The sequence below is a fragment of the Ursus americanus genome, chromosome 21 (assembly GCF_024610735.1).
Source record: "Ursus americanus isolate L20-20 chromosome 21, mUrsAme1.1.p, whole genome shotgun sequence".
Classification (NCBI taxonomy): Eukaryota; Metazoa; Chordata; class Mammalia; order Carnivora; family Ursidae; genus Ursus; species Ursus americanus.
In genome coordinates this window covers 12435157-12457370 of record NC_142147.1, presented here as the reverse complement: position 1 = coordinate 12457370, position 22214 = coordinate 12435157, and the positions used below count along the sequence as shown (strand labels likewise).

The 22214-nt window shown below is 54.1% G+C and overlaps 1 protein-coding gene across 2 annotated transcripts; it reads right to left on the bottom strand.

Annotated features, from left to right (window-relative positions):
• Positions 1-76: 76 nt before the first annotated feature.
• Positions 77-20662, bottom strand: IRX5 (iroquois homeobox 5). 2 transcript variants are annotated; one of them, XM_087870430.1, is made up of 4 exons: positions 19948-20662; positions 18477-18882; positions 17543-18322; positions 77-182 (listed from the first exon to the last, which is right to left on the bottom strand). In XM_087870430.1, exons 1-4 carry the CDS (start codon positions 20194-20196, stop codon positions 118-120), a joined length of 1500 nt encoding a protein of 499 aa, XP_087726556.1. In that variant the 5' UTR covers positions 20197-20662; the 3' UTR covers positions 77-117. The 2 variants fall into 2 exon arrangements, with proteins under 2 accessions (XP_087726556.1, XP_045662765.2); XM_045806809.2 differs by lacking the exon at positions 77-182 and having other exon boundaries at positions 17129-18322.
• Positions 20663-22214: the final 1552 nt, after the last annotated feature.

Genomic DNA, 22214 nt, shown 5'->3' with positions numbered 1-22214 from the left:
CCTGTGTATATTATTTGGGACGGGCTAAGGGAAGCTGCTTTAACAGATGAGCCAACATCTCAATGGCTTGAATCAACAAAGGTTTATTTCTTGCTCACGGTACAGATCCATCGAGGGTCAGCAGGGCTCTCTGCTCCACATTGTCCTCAGTCTGGGACCCAGGCTGATGGAGCCTCTGCCATCTGGAACATCATTATGGGAAGGAAAGAGAGAGAGGTAAATCACGCATTGACTTTTAAGGAATCCCACCCAGAAGTGGCGCATATCACTTCTCCGCATGCGTCGTTGGCAAAGGAAGTCCTAGGCCATGCCTCGCTAGGAATAACTGGAGAAGTACAATCCCACCACATGCCCAGGAGAAAATGGGACAGTCTGTGACCAATCTTCATATCTACCTCTCAGAGTTTCCAGGATTCCGGATCTGGAAAGGATCTATACTATTTAGGACTCTTTGGGTTGCACTGAAGGTGAAACTACTTAGAAGGGAATTTATGAACTCACAAACCCCCCAATCCAGCAGCAGATCTGTCAGTCTTCAAGCAAAGCTAAGTGCAAGGGTTCAAAGTCTCTAAGGTCTGCTCTCTTTCCATCTCTCAGCTCTGTTCCCTTCCATGTGGACTTCATTCTCAGGTTTCCTAGTACTAGGTCTCAAGTCCAATGGGAAAAGAATGCCTCCACCTCTCTTCCACTTTAATAAAAATCCTAGGCCTCAATCTCACTGGACCAGATTGGGTCACATGCACATTGCTGAACCAATCACTGTATCCAGAGAGATGGAACATTAGTCAGACTTAAATCCTATGTCTAGCCCAGGAACTAGAGTCAAATTAACTTCATCAAAAGCATATGGACCAAGGGGAGGGGAGGGCGGTGGATCTTGAGGGAAATTCGGGATGCTGGACTAGCATAGGTGTCCAAAAATACACACAAATAAAACAATACCCAAAACAGGACATAGAGGTGCTCCCAACCAGTGGTTTGCCAAGGGTTGTTTTGTGGACATGCTTTGGGGGCTGCCAGTGAAGGCTAGGATGGGGTTCCTGCACTCTTTAATCCTCCTTTCAATTAAAGCAATTGTACTTTGCTTGCTGTATATATTAGGATTCCAAGGAAAAATCTGGAACCAAAAAGGGAGGTCCTCTGCTAAGAAAGAAAGAAAGAAAGAAAGAAAGAAAGAAAGAAAGAGAAAGAAAGAAAGGAAGGAAGAAAGGAAGGAAGGAAGGAAGGAAGGAAGGAAGGAAGGAAGAAAGAAAGAAAGAAAGAAAGAAAGAAAGAAAGAAAGAAAGAAAGAAAGAAAGAAAGAGGAAGAAAGAAAGAAAGAAAGAAAGAAAGAAAGAAAGAAAGAAAGAAAGAAAAGAAAGAAAGGAAGAAAGAAAACAAGCAAATGGGGATTAAACATTACTGCTCTTTGATCCTACTTCCTCATTTTACAAGAAATTGAAATTTGGAAAGATTAGTAGATTTCTCCTCATGTCTCATTGGCCAGAATTGGTCACATGGACACCTAGCTGCAAAGGATGCTGGGAGAGTAAGCATCTGGCAAAGGGGAATGAAATTATCGTGAATGGCCTAGACATAAATGGCTATCCCCTAAGAGTGGGCACACTGCCACCACAAACAAAGTTGAGGTTCCTTCAAGAAAAAAGGAAGGAAATGACTCTCAAGGAGTTGTTGGCTATGGTGGTAGGAGTCTGATCTCACTGAAAATTCCTTAAGGCTATGTATGGCTGGCCCTTATGCTTTTGTCTGGTCTATGAATTTGTCTGCAATGATCCCCTTCACTCCTCCCCAAAGTCCTATGAGACAATGAATCATACATGGACTTTTAAAGTGTCCACCCAGGGGTGGGTGGCCTGGCTGGCTCAGTCAGTAGAGCACGTGGCTTATGGTCTCGGGGTCATGAGTTCCAGCCCCACAACAGGGATAGAGTTTAGTAAAAAATTTAAAAAGAAAGTGTCCATGTGCAATGGATTCATCACTATGATCGTGTGCCCTTTACAGATGAACAAGCCGAACCTCAGAAGTGAATTGCATCCTCAAGTTCACACAACTAGTACATTTTGCTCACCCCTTACTGTATGCCTCAGCACAGAGGGCGGCAGGATACGGAGGGAGGAGGGAGCTTCAAGCACAGACCTTTTGCCACATAAGGATTGACTGTAGAGGGTGGGGGACAGAGTGAGAATATGGGCATGCCAGGCAGAGGGAACAGCGTGTGCAAAGGCCCGGAGGCCAAACAGTACATAGCAAAGGCAAACAGTGTTACAGGTTTAGAGCACAGAGTTTGAGGGAGCATCATCCTGAGGAGTTTGGGTCTTGTATGAGGCCCATAGAGAACCGTTTAATATTTCAGGTGGGGAATTATAGCATTACGTATGCAGCGTATCTCCAGTGGGGAAGATCAGCTAGCCCCTGGAACAGGACTAGAGCTGGGAGGCCATCAAGGCGTCAAAAGGTGACAGTGATCCGTGGCCTGGATCACAGTGATGGTGGCAGGAATGAAGGGAAGTAGAGCCTCAAGGGGAAAATTGGAGATCTGGTATTGACCAAATCCGAGTCCAGATTTGATACCTGCAGGTGACAACTGGGAGAAGTTGGGAAAAGCTGAGAAGTGACTCGTAGGTTTTTTTTTTTTTTTTTAAGATTGACTCACTTATTAGAGAGAGAGAGAGAGAGATGGGGGAGGAGGGGCAGAGGGAGAGAATCTTCAAGCAGACTCCCTGCTTAGCAGGGGGTGCACACAGGGCTCAATCCCATGAACCATGAGATCACAACCCATGAGATCATGACCTGAGTTGAAACCACGAGTCAGATGTTCAACTGACTGAGCCACCCAGGCGCCCCCTGACTTGTGGGTTTCTAGATGGCGTTGCCCTTTACTGAGGTGGGAGGAAAACATGGAGGCCGGGAACCCAGGCAGCCTGGCTCCGAAGCCGACACTCTTAGTCACACCGTGCTCTGGACTCAGGGTTCGGGGCTGGGCTAGGGGCATTAAGGGGATCCTAATCTAAGTGAGAAAACCTCCCGCACTGGATGTGGGGACACTGGGCTTCCTAAGCCCTCAGGCAGCCAGCTCTGGATCGTGCCTCCGAGCCACCACGGGCCTTTACTCCTCCCTTCCGTCCGAGATAAGTCGCCTGAGCCCTCTCTCAGCTTTGCCCCAGGACAGACTGCCAGGGTGCCTGATACAGATCCTGCTAGAACTCTGGGGTGCGCTTTAGCACAGTACTGACGGCAAGGGTGCAAAGATAAACGATTTAACACTTGATAAACTCATCTTGAAACGTGCGTTGGAGAATCAATGCCCCCAAAGAGCTAAGTCAAATAAATAGTTTCAAAAAAGAAAAACCAAGAGTGAGGACCACCCTACAAAATTTTAAGACGTACCACAAAGCCGTAGTAAGACAAACAGTACAGTATTGGCTTAAGACAAATAGACCAGGAGAGTTTAGAACCACATCTCGGTGTGTATGGAAACATACGTGCAAAGACGAAAAGCCAGTTCGAAGCTCGCGGAAGGGTGTGCTTTCTGGAACCATCTTGTTTCTGTCCTAACATACGGGCACTCGGTATGTGGTCAATGAACACAGCAGCCTTGTAGGCGGTGCTAAAACGAATGACCTCCTAGAGCACTCCACAGGCAGGCTCATGCTCATTCCAACCAGACTTCAGGACACAGATATTATCATCATGACTTGACTGTGGGGAACTGAGGCTCTGAGAGGTTAAGAAAGTGGCCCAAGGTCACACCGCTAGTACATGGCAGAGGTGGGAGGCAAACCCAGCTTGCTCTGGCCTCTGCTGCCTCTTCTCCCACAGCAGTCCCACAGAGACAGAAAGCAGAGTGGGCTGGAGCCATTGAGAAAGCCCAGAAGCTCCCAGAAGCCCTTGAGCTCCATCTCCGAAGCAGGAGTGGATTTAGGCAGCTGCCTGGGATGGATTGTTCTGAGCCAAAGAATCCAGCCTGGGAACAGGGCTTGGGGAGTGAGTGTTGAGCCAGTGAGACCACAGCACGGGACGCCCATGAGGGGATCTTGGGAGACAGGGCCACACAGGAGAGAGGGGTCAGACTGATGAAGCGCCTCGGATGACAGAGAGGAAGTGGGACTTTGAATCTTTTTGAAATGCAGCTTTGATTTTGCTGCTTTCCTGCTCTACAACCTTCTATAGCTCCCTTGGCTACTGTCTCCTCGTTAATACTCTCCTATGCCGATGGAAGGATGTGGGGGAAGGCCTGGAGACAGACCTATGAGGCATCACAGCCCGAGAGGGAGAGGACGAAGTGTGCGGGGGAGGTGAGAAAGGAAGAGCACTCACTTCGGGCAGGATTCTGGGAGAAGCCCGCCATTCCTGCTACCCCCACCAGCATCCTACTACTCTCACCGAAGCTAGGGTCCCTGCTTCTCTGCAGCATCAGATAACATCGGCGGTTCAGCAATAAGCAGGTACCTTACTCCACTCACAGAGGTGAGCCACGAAGAAGCAGAAAAACATCTACTGCCTAAGGCCGCAAAGAGCAGCCAGCAGCTCTGCCCTGGTTCCATCGAGGCCCAGAAAATAAGGGTCAGACATTCCTAGGGGCTCATATCCAGCACCGACATCAGGCAAGTAAATCTTTCAGTGCCTTGGTTTCTTCATCTGTAAAGTGGGGACTACTAAGCGTGCACACTCTATAGGTTCGATGAGGTTCTCCTGAGGTCACGTACATAAAACCTTTCCCGTAATAACGAGCCTGGACCAGTCCCTCAGTAAGGTAGCCGTTACTGTTGATAACCAATCTTTGTTTAAGTTATAGGGTCACCCTTAAACCAAGTGATTGGCAGCTTTTAGCAAAAGAATGGGGGCTGGAATTCTCCAATAGTATGTATTTTACAGTTCCCCCCCCCCCAGCCACGAAGTGGAGGCAGGTGGGCCTTAGGACTAAAAAAAAAAAATGTCAGAAGATGAAACAAATTCCACTCAATTCGATTCAAGAAGTTGTGAATTGGCATTCTCCCTGCTATGGAGATTGCTAATTATAAATGGCTGGGGAGATAGATGGGCAGACAGTAAATCGCGAGAGCTAAACACGCGTTCTTTCTTTGAAGTACTGATTGCTATAAGAAAGGAAGGAAGGAAGGAAGGAAGGAAGGAAGGAAGGAAGGAAGGAAGGAAGAAAGAAAGAAAGAAAGAAAGAAAGAAAGAAAGAAAGAAAGAAAGAAAGAAAGAAAGAAAGAAAGAAAGAAAGAAAGAAAAAAAGAAATGGGAGGAAAAAGCAGTTCCCCTTCCACAGTCCCCTGCTTGTGTGACAGAAGTCCACAGTGTCACCTCTAGGAGTTTCTCATCATTCAGCAGTTTTTGGAATGAGTGATTGATGTAATTAAAGTTATTGGTAAAGAAAGACTCAGTCACCAAGGAATAGATGAGTCAGCAGAAAGTTTAAGTAATGAAATAATGTTCCAAGGAGTGATTCTTAAAATAAGCTTTTTTTTTTTTTTTTGTCTTAACTCTAGACATCTTAACCATTGCTGGTCAGCAAAAAGATATGAAGTAGTTAAGACCTGGGGAAAAACACACCACACAATTTTAGAAATTCTCAGGTGAAGTTGTTTTCAACCTCAAAAAAACCGTATGTATGGAGTAATATTAGGAAAAGCGTACATTTCTGGAGCTTCGGCCATGTGCTTCGGGGAGCTCTGCTCACATTACCTCATTTAATCCTCACCTCTGGGGTAGATACCACTGTTATCCCCGTTTTATAGCTGAGGACACTGAATTTCAGAGAGGTTAAGGAAACTTCCCACGGTTGCACAGCCGGCAGATGGCCCAGATGGGAATGGAAGCTAGGCAGGCTGGCACCAGGGCCCACCTGTTCAATCCCCACAGCTCCTGGGCCTCTCTGTATAGATTTCTCAGTCACTTAATCTGGTTCACAAATACACTCCGGATAACAGAGCGCCATCCGGATTTGAACTCACATGGGTCTGATCCCAGAGCTGTTTCAAAATCCCTATTTCTGCGGGAAAATACAGACTGGTGCACCGGCTTGGGGTCCATGCATTTGTCTGCATTTCCACCAAGACGTACTGAATCCTTCGGCCACGTCAGGCTTCGGACTCTGTTGGGATTACGAAGGTGACTGGGGCAGGGAGATGGTCAGGAGGATGTGTGACAGATGACAACACCTCAGACCAGAGCAGCGAAAAGGAGGCAATTGAATGGGATCCCCTAGAAGGATCTATGGGACCTGGGGAGTGAGGCTATGTGAGGAAAGAGGTGTCGGCCTGTTTCTGAAGTCCTTTCACTGAGGGGAGGGCCCCCAGGTGAGTACACTGTGCAGAAGGTCCTCACTCAGGGAGAAAAGAGGGGGAAGGGGCGAGATGTGGTGGGGAGTGTTGACTTTGAGCGACATTACAGCCGGGGGCCCAACAGTTCCCCCACTTATCCATGGTAAACAAGGTTACCATGTGTCACCGTGGGTAGCCTCAGGAAAGAGGAGAATGGGATGGAAACTTGGCACTTGCGAGCAGCCTGAGAGAGAGGACATGAGGGGCAGGGGCCACCCCCTCAAGTCCACACCCCCCCAACAACTTTGTTCAGAGCTGGAGGCCTCAGCCCTCTCTCCTTTCCCTAAAGAAGGAAGGAAGGACCAGAGTCTTTTGTGGTGTGAAAGGGCATATTGGGTAGTTGGTCTTGGCTATTTAACCCCAAAGAGTGACAGATAAGAAATAAAGGGGGGGGGGCTTAGGCCTTGCAGATCCAGGGGGACATAAGGAACAACAACAACAATCCCCCCAAGTTGGTCCTGCCTTCTCCAAAGCGGACCTGGGGATGAGGATTACTGTCCAAGGGATTTATTAAGAAAGGAGCACAGGGAGGCAGGCTGGGGGCGGGGAGGCGGCCACCCCTGGCTCTGTCACCAAACAGCCTTGTGATCTTGAGCACGTCGAACAAGCCAGGGCCTCCGTCCCCATATCTAGAAAATGAACAGTTACCATTTTCCAAAGTGTGGTAAGCCCATCTCCGGGGCCACGTGAGATGGTGTCAGGGAAGGCGAAAAGGTGCTCGTGTGGCGCACGTACTTTCGAAGGCAGCCTGCAAAGCAGAGGAATGGGGTTGGGGAAGCCTCTGGGACCAACCGAGACCCCGAGAGACGCAGCTCACATTCCGAGCCCAGGACCCCAAGAAGCTCACATCGTGAATTTGCTTTCTACCATTGTCTTGTGTTGATGGCAGGTGAGGCTGGTTTTTCAGTTACCGATATAACTATTCCTTTCAAAATAATAGATGGTGACAAAACTCCAAAACTCGAAGGAAGGGATTACATAATTAGTCGTTGCAATTGTCGGACACTGGAGCAGGGATTCGGAGGGTGGGAGCCCTGAGGGTTTTGAGGTGCACTGAGCAAACTAAGGGCTCATTCCTTACAGACTCAAGTCCTATGGCGTCTCCTCAGACATTCCTCCTACATGGTGTACGACCTGGCAGGTGTTCGCCAGAGTAAAGGCGAAAACCAAAAAGGAAAAAGTAAGGAAGGAAAAAAAAAAAAAAGCCTGGAGAGAAAAACAACCCCACCAACCAAAATAAACCAGGCCAGCGATTTTTCTACCATACTCTTCATGAGAGCAGAGAGGTGGTGTTTATTCTAAATGAACCCTTTTCTCCAACTTGCCACTAATCCACACTTCTATGTGATCCAGGAAAATGGGTCCTCAACGGCCAATGAACATCTTTGCACGTATGAGTATTTGGGAAAAGAGCCACCTATGACCACAGGGTTTGAATTTAGATGCTGGATACAAATACAGGGCAAACAAAACTAACAAACAAATAAAATAAAATAAAATAAAAAAACCCTTGTGGTTTGGATCTAAAAAAAAAAAAGTCTCAGAAATGACAACTGTGTGGTAAGTCTGATGTCAGACCGAGTTAGCCGGGAAGGTGTCTGGGGCGCTCTGGAACTGGGAGGGTATTTGGAATCTAGGGCTAACAGATGTCTCACTCTGCTTGAAAGATGTCAAGATGCTGTTCCTAAGGGCCTGTAGCTTCCCTTGGGGACAAAGCCACTGATAGTTTTACGGAAAAAATGCCAAGCTGACGACCATATATCCAACCCAAGGAGTCAAGAAAAGAATTGAGAAAAAAACCAGTCAAGCTGAGACATAAGAAGAAGGAAGGAAGGAAGGAAGGAAGGAAGGAAGGAAGGAAGGAAGGAAGAAGGAAGGAAGGAAGGGGGAAGGAAGGAGGAAGGAAGGAAGGAAGGAAGGAAGGAAGGAAGGAAGGAAGGAAGGAAGGAGTAGGAGGAGGAAGGAGGGGAGGGGAGGGGAGGAAGGAAGGGAGGAGGGAAGGAGAGAGGGAGGGAGAGAAGGAAGGAAGGAATTCAAAAATAAATACAGGAAAGATCCACAATTCCGGGCCTTGCCCCCTACTCAAATCTTTGTTTGATAGGAGTTGCTCTGTGAACCTGTGGGTAAAGGAACATTGATTTTTGTTTGCATTATGTAGGATAATGGCGGGCGGGCAGACAGTCACTTCCAACAGGAGAAATGAGCCAATCTTTTCAGATAGCGGTGATTTACGGAAGAAAACCCTCCTTGGCCGCAGGCTCAGTCCCTCCTTGCTGTGGAGTGTCTGAGAGAGATGGCACATTCCTAGCTTTCCCCTCATCTGTACTTCACACACGGAGTCGTGAAGAGGCAGCCATCCTCTAGCAGCCTGGGAGGAGGGCTAAGATGTTTCCCGGCCCAGCCTAAAAATATCTCCCTTGACAGCCTGTCACCGTGTCTGAGATTCCACCATTATAAATTCATTCCTCTCTGTTAAGGTATTTTGTTCCAGTTCTCTGTTAAAATACAGATATCCCAGAGAATGTAGCTTGGGTGAAGGCCCAGGCGGAACACAGCGAGGAGTTAGCAGACCTGGATTTCTGGCTCGCTTCTGCCTGGGAACTCACTGTGTGAGCTTGGGTGAGTCATTTTCACTTTCAGGACCTCTGTTTCTCCACTGATTAAAAAAAAGAAAAAGAAAAAGAAATGAAAGGGCAGATGTGGTGAGTAGGGAGCTCTGAGAAGTCTGGTTTTGGGAGGGAGCATAGTGTGTTCATTTTAGGGCTTGTGACTGGAGGCCCAGCGGGTCCACTGGAGCAGCGCTTTTGGGCCAAAGGGTGAGGAGGTCAGGTCTAATAGTGTCTTACTCTCTCCCTCTAAAAATAATAATAATAATTAATAATAATAATAATAAAATCCCTGTCCCTCTCTTATATTTAACATCTCAACAAATGGCATCTCCAAGCCCCTTAGTGCTCAGGCCTAAATCCTTGGAGGCATCCAGAACTCCCCTCCACACCCCCCCCCCCCACACTCAACCTATCAGCAAAGCCTGCTGACTCTACTTTCAAAATATAGCCTGAACCTGATCATTGGGAGAAACCACCACTTTTCTGGTGACCACCATGGTCCAAGACAGCATTACCTTCCCCCTGGATTCTCCTGCCAGCCTCCTAACTGGGCCCTGCTCTGATCTTGCCCACCCAGACTCGCAGCTCCTCATGCCGTGGGATGCCTTGAAGACATAAATTAGATTCCATCACTCTCCCCAGACCATCCCTCTCTTCCTTTCTCTCGCTCATCATTAAGCTCAAAGATCTCACCAGGACCAATAAAGCCCCCCATAGCCAGAACCTGGCCTTGCCTTCGCCTCATCACCTCCCACAAAGTTCCCCTCGCTGTTGCTCAAATCTGTTCCTACCTCAGGATCTTGGCACCCGCTATCCCTTCCGCCCAGGAATCACCCCCTCCGATATTTTCATGGCCTACTCCCCAACTTCTTTCATGTATCCGCTCAATTGCCCCTCCTAAGGGATGCTTTCCAGACTGCCCTGGCTAAAAGAGCACACGCCCTTCCACGTCCTCACCCTACTTAATTTTTCTGCCAATACTCATTACCCAGACATTGTGAGAAGCCATCATCATACTCATTTGCTCACTTTCTGTCTCCCCCTCCACAGTATAAGGTCCAGGAGGGCGAGCTTGGTTTTCTTCACCACTGCCAAATCACACACCTGGAATGGCACATCCGGGATATTTTAGGTGCTCAATTAGTAGATATTGGAGGAAGGGAACGGAACAGGTTAAGTAGAACTGCACTAACCCGGAGGCTGATCGAAGCATTCCGCTGGAGGGGTCGATGCCAAGGTCTTTCCTGCATTATTTCAGCAGGACAGGATGTCCTGGGACTCAAAGGTAGAGCAGAGTGTTGGCAGATGGAGGTGGGGCAGCATGGGGGATACAATGTAGGCAGGGGAGGTAAAGAATCTCAGCCGAATTTCCAAGTTCATGGGCTGCAAGTTCTTGACTGAGACCAGAGAAAGCTAAAAGGCCCTTGTGGACAGATCCCAAAAGACAGAATCCTGCAGACAAAGGGTAGGCTGTGAGTGGGGGGAGCTCTGAACTACCCTGGGAGGACTGATCTGAAATTGATTCTACCCAAGGCAGTCCAGCCAGCTTCCCAAAGCTCAGCTCTGATCACTCAGTGGTCACTCCTCTGTCTAACTGCCTTCCCAGGCTCCCAGCATCCCCCCCATCAGGCACCGGGGAGTGCTGCGTGGTCATGGCCATAGAAGGTGGGAGGAGGGGGAGTGCTGAGGAATATCAGCCATTCTTGCAGGGTCCTCCGCAAGACAGAACTCGATGCCTCAGTCTCCTGCCCTTCCCTCTTATCCCCAGGCCTTGGTAGTGTGTCTCAGGATGTACAGTCTTAAGAGAGCAGGACCCTGGTAACTATTGAAGGACAGCTATGCGCCACTCACTAGAATCCTCACAAAACCAGGGGTGGTACAGGCCTCATTTTACAGATGAGGCCACTGAGGCTCCCAGAGGTTATTTGATCTGTCCAAGACTTAGTAAGTTGCACAGGTAGGACTTAGTCACCAAGGCCCAAGCACCCAACCAGTAAGCCATAATGTCTCTGGACAACAGCCCACGTCTCCATCCCCACGCTGCCTAGGGTTCCCTGGTCACACTTGTCCCAGCTATTACAAGGCTGAGGCTGGAGAGGCTGCCACCCGCTCTGGGCCTGCAGCCACAGGAGCCGGGTCTCCCCCCAGGCCTGAGCAGCCCGCCCGCAGGGGGCGATGGTGGCACGGCTGGAGTTGCCCTGACTGCGGGGCTGGCCAGCGGAAAGCAGCTAAGGTCAAGGAAAGCGCCCAGGGCCAGGGCCAGGCGCTGGGGGAAACCCTTGCAGCGCTGGCCCCCCCCCCCCCACCCCGAGGCCATACCCCAGCTGTGATGAGCGCCGCCGCCAGGCCGCCGGTGCGGACGGGAGCTCTCCAGCCCTTGTTTGATGAGCAGCGGCCAATAAATTCATTAATCATCATTTTATGCCTCATCAAACCCCCTCCAAGCCCCTCCATGGGAGTTACACAAATTAGCCCCTGAAAAGACAGTAATTTCAGTATAGCGAGGTAAGTGCTTTCTGATGGGCTCCGCGCACAGAGCTCTCCTGACAAGCCAATCCATCAGCGCGTTGGGGATGGGGCGCGGCCCGGCGGCCCAGCCTAGCCCGGCCTCATCCGGCCCAGCCCTAGCCAGCCTCCCCTGCTCCAGCCCTCCCAGTCCCGCCCAGCCGAGCCTCCAGGGGGCTATCTGGAGAGGGTCTCCGACTAGGGCGACCCTTTCCCCTGCTCCTTTACGCCCACGCACCGCAGGCTACTGTGCCCGGCCTCCTGTCCTTCTCACCCACCCCGACCTCCTCCCCAGACCTTCCGAACGGAAGAAAAATTTGGAGGTGGGGGAAATCCCAGGCCCAACTTGGGGAACGAACTGAGGATAGCGACTGAGGTCTGAACTCCGGCCCCGGGGAAGGAAGAGCCAGGCAGACCTTTCTCCTCCTAATGCCTAAATGTCGGATTCTGTGACCCCTTGAAATTATTGAAGGGCTGTGTGTATTGCGTGCGCGCGTGGGGGGGGGCGGTAATCCATGGCGTCCTGACGATTCTGAAAGAAATCCCAGGCTCCAAAAGAGAGCCATCTGGGAACAGAGAAGGGGGTCCTTCTGTCTTAAAGGGCGGCTCCACGGGACCCTGGTGGCGGAGGTGGGGGTGGGCGCGCCTAGCCTTCTTCGTGGCCCTGTCATCTTTCTCTCTGAGACCGCCGCCTGGGGTGAAAGAGGACGCCTGGGGAGGAGAGCAAGAAAGGATTTTTTATCGAACGGGCCGGGCCGGTTGGACTCCAGCATGGAGAGCTGCGTAAGAGAAGAGAGGGGAAAGAGCCGGAGAAAATCGTGGCGAGGCGTGGGATATTTGCAAACGGGAAGCCCGCGCCCGCGCCTTCTCACTTTCTGGTCCTGGAGCACAGAAGGTCCCACGGGCATCCTACCCGGCGGGCAGGGGCCATGCCAAGGAAGTAGACGAGGAGCCGCAGGCCGAGCCTGCACACCGGCCCGCGCACCGTGACCGTGGAGAGCGGGAGCGCCGAGCGACGCGCAGTTCCTTCATTAGCTTCCCCTCCGCGGCGCCGCATGCCGCGGAAAATAAGTTAGCAAACGGGGAGCCGTTTATCTCTTTTATCTTGGGGCCTGATCCAATTAAATAAGTGCACATTTACATTTGCATCCATCAGGCGGGAGCGCTGAGAGCCCGGGGTTTGCTCGGAGCAAATAAAAGCAGATTTCACTGGGAAAAAGTGGCGTCTGGGCGCGCCGGGCTTGTCCGGGCGCCGGAAATGAGCGCAGCCAGGAGGGCAGCTTTGGGGACTCAGAGCTGGGGCCTATGGCCGGCAGGAGGCCAGAGACCCGGCAAGGCCCGGAGGGGCCGGCATGGGCAGGGGGTGCCGCCAGAGCTGCATCCCCGCCCCAGCGGCGATCCTCCGTTAGGCCACAACCGGGGCCCCGCCTTGTGCCCTGGACCCAAGTCGCATTTAAACGAAAACGAAAAGGAGACCAACTCTGGCCAGGTCACCGAGGGAGACCGGTGGAGTGGGACTAGGGACAGTCCTGTAGTTTTGGCCAGTTTGGAAGGAGGGCAGGTGGCAAGGTCTCAGTCAGGCCAGATTTTCCTATTCGGTGGCCGAGTGGAAAGGGATTCCAAGAGCCAGGCCAAGGACGCTCCTCCGCTTTCCCCCAGTATCTCTGCGCCAGGGGGAGACCAGATGATAGCACAGGTTAGTGCCTCTGAAGGGGTGAAAGGGGACGCCCAGATGTGCAGCTCTTGCTTCGCTACGCCGACCTCATTAAGATGCTTTCGAAATAGGAGGGTTTTAAGAATGCGAAGGTAGTTTTGTTTTTCCTTTTCCTATGGATGTCCAACGCATAGGCCAACAGACAGAAACGGTTTTGGGGGGTCCGGTTGCGTGATAGACCCCGGATAGGCCAACCCGCAGATGAAACAAAACTGCGGGTTCCAGAACCCTGGCTCGGAAAGGTCGGCAGAGGCGGAAGCGCTCACCTGAAGCGGAGCGGGAGCCCGGGAGCGCTGCCTGGGCCACGCACGGCTGCGCCCCCCCCACCCGCGCACTGTTCAACCGTGGGCATATTTCTATTTCTCAGTTTCCTGCCGCCTGGTTTCCGAGACTGTGCCCAAACCGAGGCGGGAATCGGTAGGGTTAAAACTGCTCTAGTCGCGAGCCCCGCTCTCCAAATCTCCAGTGCTAACTGGGTCGTGGGACCCGAGCCGCAGCGAGTGCGGTAGCTGGGCAGTTTCAGTTTGACCCGCTTGGGGTTCAGAGCTAAGACCCCGCTGGGGGTGGGGGACGAAGCCAGGTCTTGCCTAAACTCCTCCTCTCTGCGAACCGCGTGGCGCCCGGGGACCAGTAGGCGGCGCCCTTCCTAAGCTGTATCCTCGTTCGGCTCCCTCTCGGGAGCGCAATCGCATTCCTTTCACTTTGGGCGCTTTGCAAAGCGCTATTCCTTGCCTCTGCTCGAGTTGGCAGGTAGTCGTGAGGGACAGGTGGGCTGGGAGGCACGGAAGGTTCTGAAACTGCACGGACGACCCTCCCCCGCAACCTTCCAGGCTCAGAGAGCTGCGCACCTCTAGCAAAATGAGAGGCCCCGAAGGGTCTGCAAACCAGAAGGCCTCGATGCAGGCCCCGCACCCAGGCCAGGGAACATCATTTCGGGCCCTAGCATCCCGAGCCGAGGAGCGGGAAGCGAAGCAGCAATGTCCCCTTTCTGTAGCTCCTCCTCGGTGCCCGCTTATGCGCCCTCGGGGATTGACTGGGCTGTTGGCTCTTCACCCCCAAATCCCATGAACTGATTCGGGCCCGCACAGAGAGGGAAGGGAAGGGACCCAGTCAGTCCCGGTTTGGCGCTGCCTCAGGGGGGTGACTGCATAGACCCCACGCAGTGATCCCGCTGCCCCTGCTGCGTGGGATTCGGCCCTCTGGGTCCCTAAGTGCCAAGCTAAACGCTCCTCGAGGGGGCCGGAACCCGCGCAGTCAAGCGCAGGTGCCAAACGCCCGCGCAGCCCCAGCACCCAGGTGTCTTAAGCACTGCCTCTCGCAACTTCGGCGCCCCAATCCAAGCCTGCGAACAAACCTCGACCCCACTGCACGCTGGAAGTTTGCCCCCAGCGCCTCCAAGACGCTGTGCCTTCGAGACGGCCCAAGACGCGGCCAAGCGGGCTCGAGGAGGCACTTGGGACCGTAAAGACACGAAACTACTTCTAGGATTAAACGCGAGAGACATCTCCTAAATTTCCGAACCCCGAACTGCCCGGCAGGCTTCCCCCAACCTGGAAAGTCTCTAGACACCAGAAAAACCACTGGCCACGAAACCCAGCTCTGCAAGAAGCAAACCCCAAACTTAATTGGAGGCTTGCATTCAAGATGAAGTACGCAAAGAAACCCGTAGACTCTGCAGAGGCCAAGGGCAGGAGGGATGCGGACAGGGGGCAGCGACTCGGGCTCCAGCCTTCCGGCCCCTGGTGGTTTCGCTCCCTGGCCGGGAGGCTCCTCAAGCTGCCCCTCGTCGGGGAGAAAGGCCGCGGGCTCCCCGGTGCGGGGTTCCCGTTCCCAGGGAGCCCCGCGGGCATTCGGCTCCCAGCCCCGAGCCTCCGAGCTCAGACTGGGGAGGCCCGCGCCGCGCCATTTGCATATTCCCGGGAACACAAGGAGGCCTGTAATTTTCTTTTTTAAAATCTTTGGGCAGGGTTTAGGGCCAGCGCTTCCAAAACCCCGCAGAGTTGATGTCGTCCTTAAACTCTCTCTTAAGAGAAGGGGTCTGGCCTATTCTTCTGACTTATTTAGAAGAGAAGGTGACTCCTGGGGCTGCATATTCAACAGGGGGGAAAAGCTGATTGTGAACCAGGCTGTCAGCTGGTTGGGTGGAGGGGGCCGGGGCGCGGGGATGGGGGTGGTGGTAGGGCAAGTCATCTCTGGAATTCAATTGTTAAAAAAGATCATTTATAATTAAAGGGACAAAATAAAATACGATCATCTCATGCATATTTAATCATTCACACTTCCAGCTTTGAAACCATTTTCCCTGCTTGAATTTCCTCACTAATTTAAACTCTTAAGTCGACTGCTGTTCGCAAAAACATCTGGACAATGCAGTTTGCTAACTTGTTTAAATTCGAATAAGCTAATGGAGCCCCCTCGCAGGTTTAAAAAAAAAAAATAGCAAAAGTTAAAACTCCGGTGAAAGTTTGGGGTGTATTTAAAAAAACAAGTAGGGTTAAAGTAGTCTTGAGTAGAAATGCAAATATGTGCATTCTGATTTAGCCTAATTAAACCAGTATTATGTGCAAACACATTCTCTCTACACTCGAGCTTGGGTTTAATAGAGCAAATTAATTCCCCTCGCTGGAGTATGTTTTTGCTGTAAACCCTCCCCTCCCCGACCACCGAAAATTTCCCACGAAGTAACGCAAGTCCGTGGTTCCACCTCTCCGACGCAAAATGGAGACGCGAACACCGACAGTGTTGGCGGGCCTCGGGCACAGGGAGGTGTCTCTTCCTCATTTGGGATTGAGACTCATCCTGATTTTTCATTTTGAGATGAAACATGCGGGATTAAAACGAGAAAGTAAAACCTCAAAAATACTTTTTTAGCTACTTGGCCTCTCGAATCCGAGACAGGGGAAGTGCTAACGCGACGACAAGCCTGATCGAGTCCACATCAGCCTCATTATCTAGGCAAATGTCCTCGAACTTTTGAAGGCCACTTGTCCAAAAGGGGGCCCGTGCGGGAGCGGGGGCTAGGGGCGCCCTCCTGTCCGTTCGGGGCTCCCCTCACTGCCCCCAAGCGACTGTGGCCCTCCCTCCCCCACTTCCGCCCACTCTCCAATCTCCGACTCTGCGAAGTGCAGGCTTGTAATTCAGGACAAGTGTGACACCTACCTGTGAAAGGGGGGAACCGTCCCCTAGCCGGTCCCGCTGCCCCAGCCTCGCTGCTGCGCGGGGATCTACGGGGCCACCTACCACCCGCACTGTCGCGGCTGGAACATTTACTAATTTAATCAAATCCAACGAAGAGATCAATGCCCAATTTCGAAAGGGGTGGGGAAAACAGTGACTGGGGAAAGCCTTCTCCTTTGGCATCCCCTAACGCTCCCCGCCCGCATTAGCCCACAGCACCTTTGAAATAGTAATAAGGGCTAAATCCGGCATAAAATCGAACTCATTAGCAAAGTTCACCAGCTGATTGCTTTGCATAAAACACGACACTGATTGGAAGTAATTAGGTTAAGCGATGGAGCTCGGGTGGTACGTGTCTCTAGCAGGCTTTGCCATCTCTTCTCCCTTCTGGGCACACACTTGGGTCTCTCTCCTCCTTCCTCCAGGGTCCAATCTCCCCCAAGCAGCCCGAATCAGTGATCCAAATCTGCATTCCCGGCAGGGCCAGGGTCCCCGGGGCTTGCCGCCTAATTATGGTTTCCCCCCTGGCACACTGAGGTTCTGTGGAACCCTTCACTCCCCACTTCGGGAAAAAAAAAAGTTGCAGTTTCCACCTTTTGTCCAAGGCGATGGACAGTTTATTGAGGCTTCTAAAAAGTAATGAGTGGCTCTGATTATGTTAAAATCTCTTTTAATTAAATATTTTGCATTTTACAAAGGCGGCTGCAGTTTCTTTTACTTTTTAAATCTAAGAGTATAACCTGTTTCCTTTCTGTGATAATACTTTAGCTCATACCCAGAAAAATCAATAGGTGTAAAAAATTAAATTAAACTTGTATTTTTAAACTATGAAACAGTTTCGGGGGAAACACAAATGTATATATTTATATTACAAAAAAAAACATTAAATGCCTGTACAGGTGTCTTAATTTCATAATTTACTTCAAAGATATGGAATTATCAATTTAAATACAAAAATGCTACATTAAATATACAGAATAAGATTTAATACAAATCCTTTTTTAATTTTTTCTTTCGGTTGGTTAAGACATTTTTGTGTGAGGAGATGTTTACATGTGTATGTCGTCCATCTCCACGAACTATAAACTTTTTAATAGGAGGGGTAGTTTTGTTTCTCTCTCGTTGATGGAAAAATAACTGCCAAGGCCATGTTTTTTAATAAATTAGGAAAGTCCGGGACCGACGCAGCCCGCGTTAAATGTCGGACATACCTTTCTTCAATTCATAGGGAGAGTCTTTGCACAGGTCTAGCTGAGACTGGCTCCGCAACATTTTCGGGTCTTTAGCCAAAGCGTCCGCTCGGTTCAACACGGTCTGGTTTAATCCATTGAAATGAGAGCCCGGACCGGTTGTAGGGCCTGGCCCTGGCCCTGGGTGGCCGTGAAGGTGTCCGAAGGAGCCATAGTTCGTGTAGCCGGGATAGAAGGGCGCCGTGTAGTAGAGAGGCCGGGACAGCACCGTCCCGCCTGGGAAGGGACACTGCGCCGAGGGCGAGCGCGATGGCGCCGGGGCCGGCGACGCGCGGCTGCCTCCTAGGGCTTGCCCCGCTACCGGCCCGGGGCACGGTGGGCACGGAGAGCCTTCGCTCCCGCCGCCCCCGTCCTTGACCTTGTCCGAGGATGTAGCGATCTCTGCCAGAGACCACAGTTTGGGCTTGGCGAGCACCGCCTGCGGCGGCGGCGGTGGCGGAGAGTGTATGACCGAGGGCCCGCCGGAACCGGGGGGCAGCTCTCCCGCGGTTGGGTGCGGGCCCGGAGCCGGCGCGCCCGAGGGGTAGTGAGGGGCCGGGTCCTCTGCCAGCCGCGCTGCCGCTGGCCCGGCCGGGGAGGGCCCGCCGGCGCGGGGGGGCCCGGGCAGCGCGTCGAGGCGGCCCTCGGATGGCGGCTCCTTAAAATCCGAGTCGCTGAGGCTGCCCTCCGTCTCCTTGCCGGCGGGGGTGGGCGGCCCCTGCAGCCGTTCGCAGCCCGAAGCCGCCTTCTGCTCCGCTCCTCCTGCGGGCGAAACCCCAGGCCGTCAGGGGCGCGGAGGCCGCGCGGCGGGGCTCAGGTCCCCGCCCGCAAAGGCAGAGACCCTAGCCCCCAACCTCCAGGCCCCCCTTTTCCTTCTTACTCCCGCTCCAACACACCCTTTCCCGCGTCCACCAACCTGCTTCGGGGCCCTCGGAGTCGCCCTTGTCCTCCTGCTTCTGGGGCTCATCCTCGTCGTTCTTCTCCAGATCAATGTTCTCCTCCTCCTCCTCGTCCTCGCTGCGGTTCCGCGGCGTCCACGTCATCTTGTTCTCCTTCTTGAGGCGCCGGCGCGCGTTGGCGAACCAGGTGGACACCTGGGTGAGGGTCATCTTGGTGATGATGGCCAGCATGATCTTCTCGCCCTTGGTGGGGTAGGGGTTCTTGCGGTGCTCGTTCAGCCAGGCCTTGAGCGTGGCGGTGGCGTCCCGTGTGGCGTTCTTCCGGTACGCGGGGTCCCCGTAGGGGTAAGAGCCCAGGGGCGCCGCGTATGGGTGGTACCCCAGGGAGCCTGCCATGCCCGGTGTATGATCGTAGGGCGAGCCCTGCAACGCACAGGCAGAGAGAAGGTGAGAGTGGACCGTGGTCTCCAGTACCACCTAGACGACCGAAGCACACTTTCCCTGCGCCCAGGGGTCCGCGAGCCGCGAGGCCCAAACTCTGACTTCCCCTGGGGTAAGGCTGGCGGGCTCAGACCCAGGGGCAGCTCCTCCTCCTCGGTAGGCAGCGGGGGCGCCAACTCCTGACTCCCGTTCTTCGGGGACGCCTGAAGCCGTCCTGGCCTCAGCGGCACCCGGTGGGCCCCCGTCTGCCTGGGCAAGTCCGCCCCCCAGGCGCAGATCCGGCCACCTCGGCCAGGCCCTCCACCCAGACAGAGGCCTGGGCAGCGGCGGCGACTCGGCACTTCGTGCCCGGGTGGCTGCACGTTAGGCGCAAGGGGAGAGAGCAAGGGAAGTCAAGGCATGTTTCCCCCCACAGAAAAAAGCAAAGGAAAAGCTAAGCCTTGTCTGGGCACTCTCACCCCTCCAAAAATGTTACCCCAAACCGAACCCACGGCGCTTTTCCAGAAAGTGCACCCGGCCGAAAAATCCCGGATGCACCGCAGCTCGGCCGACTTTTCTGAAATTTAATACCTCCAAATCGGATTGCGAAGATAGGATTACGGATTTGCAACATTTTGGAGGACTAATTAAAGGCGAGGCCAAACACATTTACATAGACTTAGCACGCTTCTGCTCAGATTTCTGGTCCATTTCTTTTGAACTACTTTTCCAAAATGGCAAAACCAAAAAAATAAAATAAAATAAAATTTGCAGGGCGGCCTGGACCTCACGTTTGAACCAAATGTTGCTCTTTAATTGCAGCGACCTCTCCCCCAAAAACCCTCTCCTCCAGCTCAGCTGCCCAAGCAGGACGCAGCTCTGCCCTCCGAGCAACTCCTGAGCCCGAGGCCCGGGCGAAGCCGAGCGAGACAGTCGCCCAAGTTTGCAGGGGCCGCGAAGCTTGGCGGGGGCGGACCGCGGTGGCGCCAAGGCCCGTGTCCTCCGCAGCCCCCGTCCGCCCCGCGCGGCCCCAGCTGCCCTTGCCCGCCGCGGCTCCCGCTCACTCACCACGTACGACGAGAAGGCGGCGGCGGCGGCTGCCGCGGGGTCGGCACCGTACTGGAGGTGCGAGTTGTAGCCCGGCGAGGGCGCCGTGAAGGCGGTGGAGCCGGCGTAGGGCGAGAATGCGGAGCCCGACGACGAGCGGCCGAGCTCATCCGTGCGGGGCCCCGAGATGACGCTGGTGCTGTACGCCGGGCACGAGTAGAGCGCCAGCGAGGCGGACGGCTGGTACAAGTAGCCCTGCGGGTAGGACATGGCCACACACGGGCATGAGGCGCGCCGCGCCGCGGCCGCCAACGAGCCGGGCGGCGCCCTGCGAGGGCGAGCGGGCGGGCACCTGGCCTCCGGCTGCCCCCGGCTGCCGCTTCTCGGGCCCCGGCTCCCGGACTCTGGCCCGCGGCGCCTCCTCGCTGGCTTCCCGCGCGCCTCCGGCTGCGACTGCCGAGCCCTCTCCTCTGCGCGCCTTGCTCTCCCCGGCTGGGTTTCCCCCCCTCCCTTGCTGCTTTCTCTTTTTCCCCCTCGTTCTTTGCACTGGGGGGCTCTGCTTTTGGCTTCGCAAAGGTCCTGCCAAGATGCTAAGTTGGAAATTGAGGATTCTGACGCCTTGTGCGCGCCTGAAGCTCCTCCTTCCCGGGGTGTAGTCGGTGGGAGGACTGGCAAGAACCTCTGGGCGGCCGCAGCCAACCCGGCCGCCAGGCGCGCCTCGCCCTCTCCCTCTTCCTCCCCGGCTCCCTCTCCCGCTCGCTGGCGCTCCCCTCGCCCCTCCCTCGCGCCCGCCTCTCCTCCCCGGCCCTCCTCTCCACCCTCCTTTTTCTCCCCCCCCCCCCGGGTCTCTCTCCCTCTCTCTCTCCCTCTCTCTCTCTTTCTCAGACTCTCGAGCGCCGGCCCCAGGATGACAATCACATCCCAGGCGCGCCGATCTCTTCCAACTTTCCTTCCCTGCTAAGTCGGGGTGGCGTGACGGTTCCGACACAAGGCGGGCCCTGGTGGCGGGTCCGGTCGCTCCGAAGCACAAAGGCAGCGAGGCGGCGGACTGGGCGCCGGCGAACGCTCTGTTCTGTGCTTGCCACAGTAAATCGCGGAGTTAGCGGATTTCTAGTTCCGCAAGAGGCTGGGCTCCCAAGAGGACCGTCGCCTACCCGCCCTGGCTTCTCCCCCGAGCCAGGGAAACGGAGAGGGAGTTGGAGACCTGGAATAAAGGTCCCTGGGAGAGACGGAGGGATGCCCTCGTTCGGGGCGCAGGGAGGCCGAGATGACTGTCCCTCTTCGCCAGCAGCAGCAGGTGGGCGAGAGACGGGCCTTGGACAACTGCATATCTCCGGCCTCCCTTCCACCAACTCCCCGCCAAACGGCGAGGGAGGGGCGGGGCCCGGGACTACAGGGATAGCCTTTCTCTAGAGGAGAGGTAATGGGCAAGAGCTGCCATAGGAAGAAGCAGCTGTGCCGGAGTAGGTCTCGGGACCCCCTTCGCCCCCGCCATGCCTCGCCGCCTCTTCCTTGGGGCTTTCCATCTGCAGCTCCCCCTGCCAGGCCGGTGGTGGTGGTGGAGGGTGCGGGTCCCCTTCCCCTTAACACGCGCTTTAGCACCCGCCCACGCTCCATTGCAAACACTCGGCATTGCCCAACCCAACCACTGTTTGTTCAGCGAGGCGCTGGCAAGGCAAACACACACCACTGAGTCACAGGCAGAGCCCTTGCCCACGACGGCCACACAGTTAGAATACAAAACAGACCCCCTGCCTGTCTCTCCACCCGAGCCGCCACAAGCCAGAAGCACTCGAACTCTGGGACAGACAGGGGCGCTGGTGAACCAAAACAGGGGCTGGCACAGTGTTGGGCACTCCACTAGAGCTCAGTATTTCAGGGACTTCGTGAGCTTTTATAAAATCGGGCCACACGCAAGCCGAAGGACAACTACACAGTTCCCCGCGATGACTTTGACAAGCAAGATACACTTTATTTCCATAGCTCCAGTCGCAGCACACTAACCCACTCGGTAAACTCGGACGCGCTCTGCGCCGGGACTTCACGCACGCGCGCTAACTCCTCCTCTCCGTCAGTTTCCCCCCCGGCTCCGCCCCTCAAGCAGACATTCGACAATCTCTCGGTCAGCCCCGCCCTGTCCCTCCCTGCCTCCATCTCTAATTGGAAGGTGGCCTCCGCTGGCCCCGCCCCTCGGCGACGTGAACCCGCTTCCCTACGAGTCACGGCGCCGAGGGGGTGGGGCTGGGTGGGGCGTCGGCGCGCTATTGTCATGGAGACGAGAAGCCTGC

Excerpts from the sequence above, each read along its gene's own strand:
- IRX5 (XM_087870430.1), bottom strand. The coding sequence starts at position 20,196 with ATGTCCTACCCGCAGGGCTACTTGTACCAGCCGTCCGCCTCGCTGGCG. Across the intron at positions 18,883-19,947 it reads CCGCCTTCTCGTCGTACGTG|GGCTCGCCCTACGATCATAC; the intron begins GTGAGTGAGCGG and ends TGTGCGTTGCAG. Across the intron at positions 18,323-18,476 it reads CTCCGAGGGCCCCGAAGCAG|GAGGAGCGGAGCAGAAGGCG; the intron begins GTTGGTGGACGC and ends TTTCGCCCGCAG.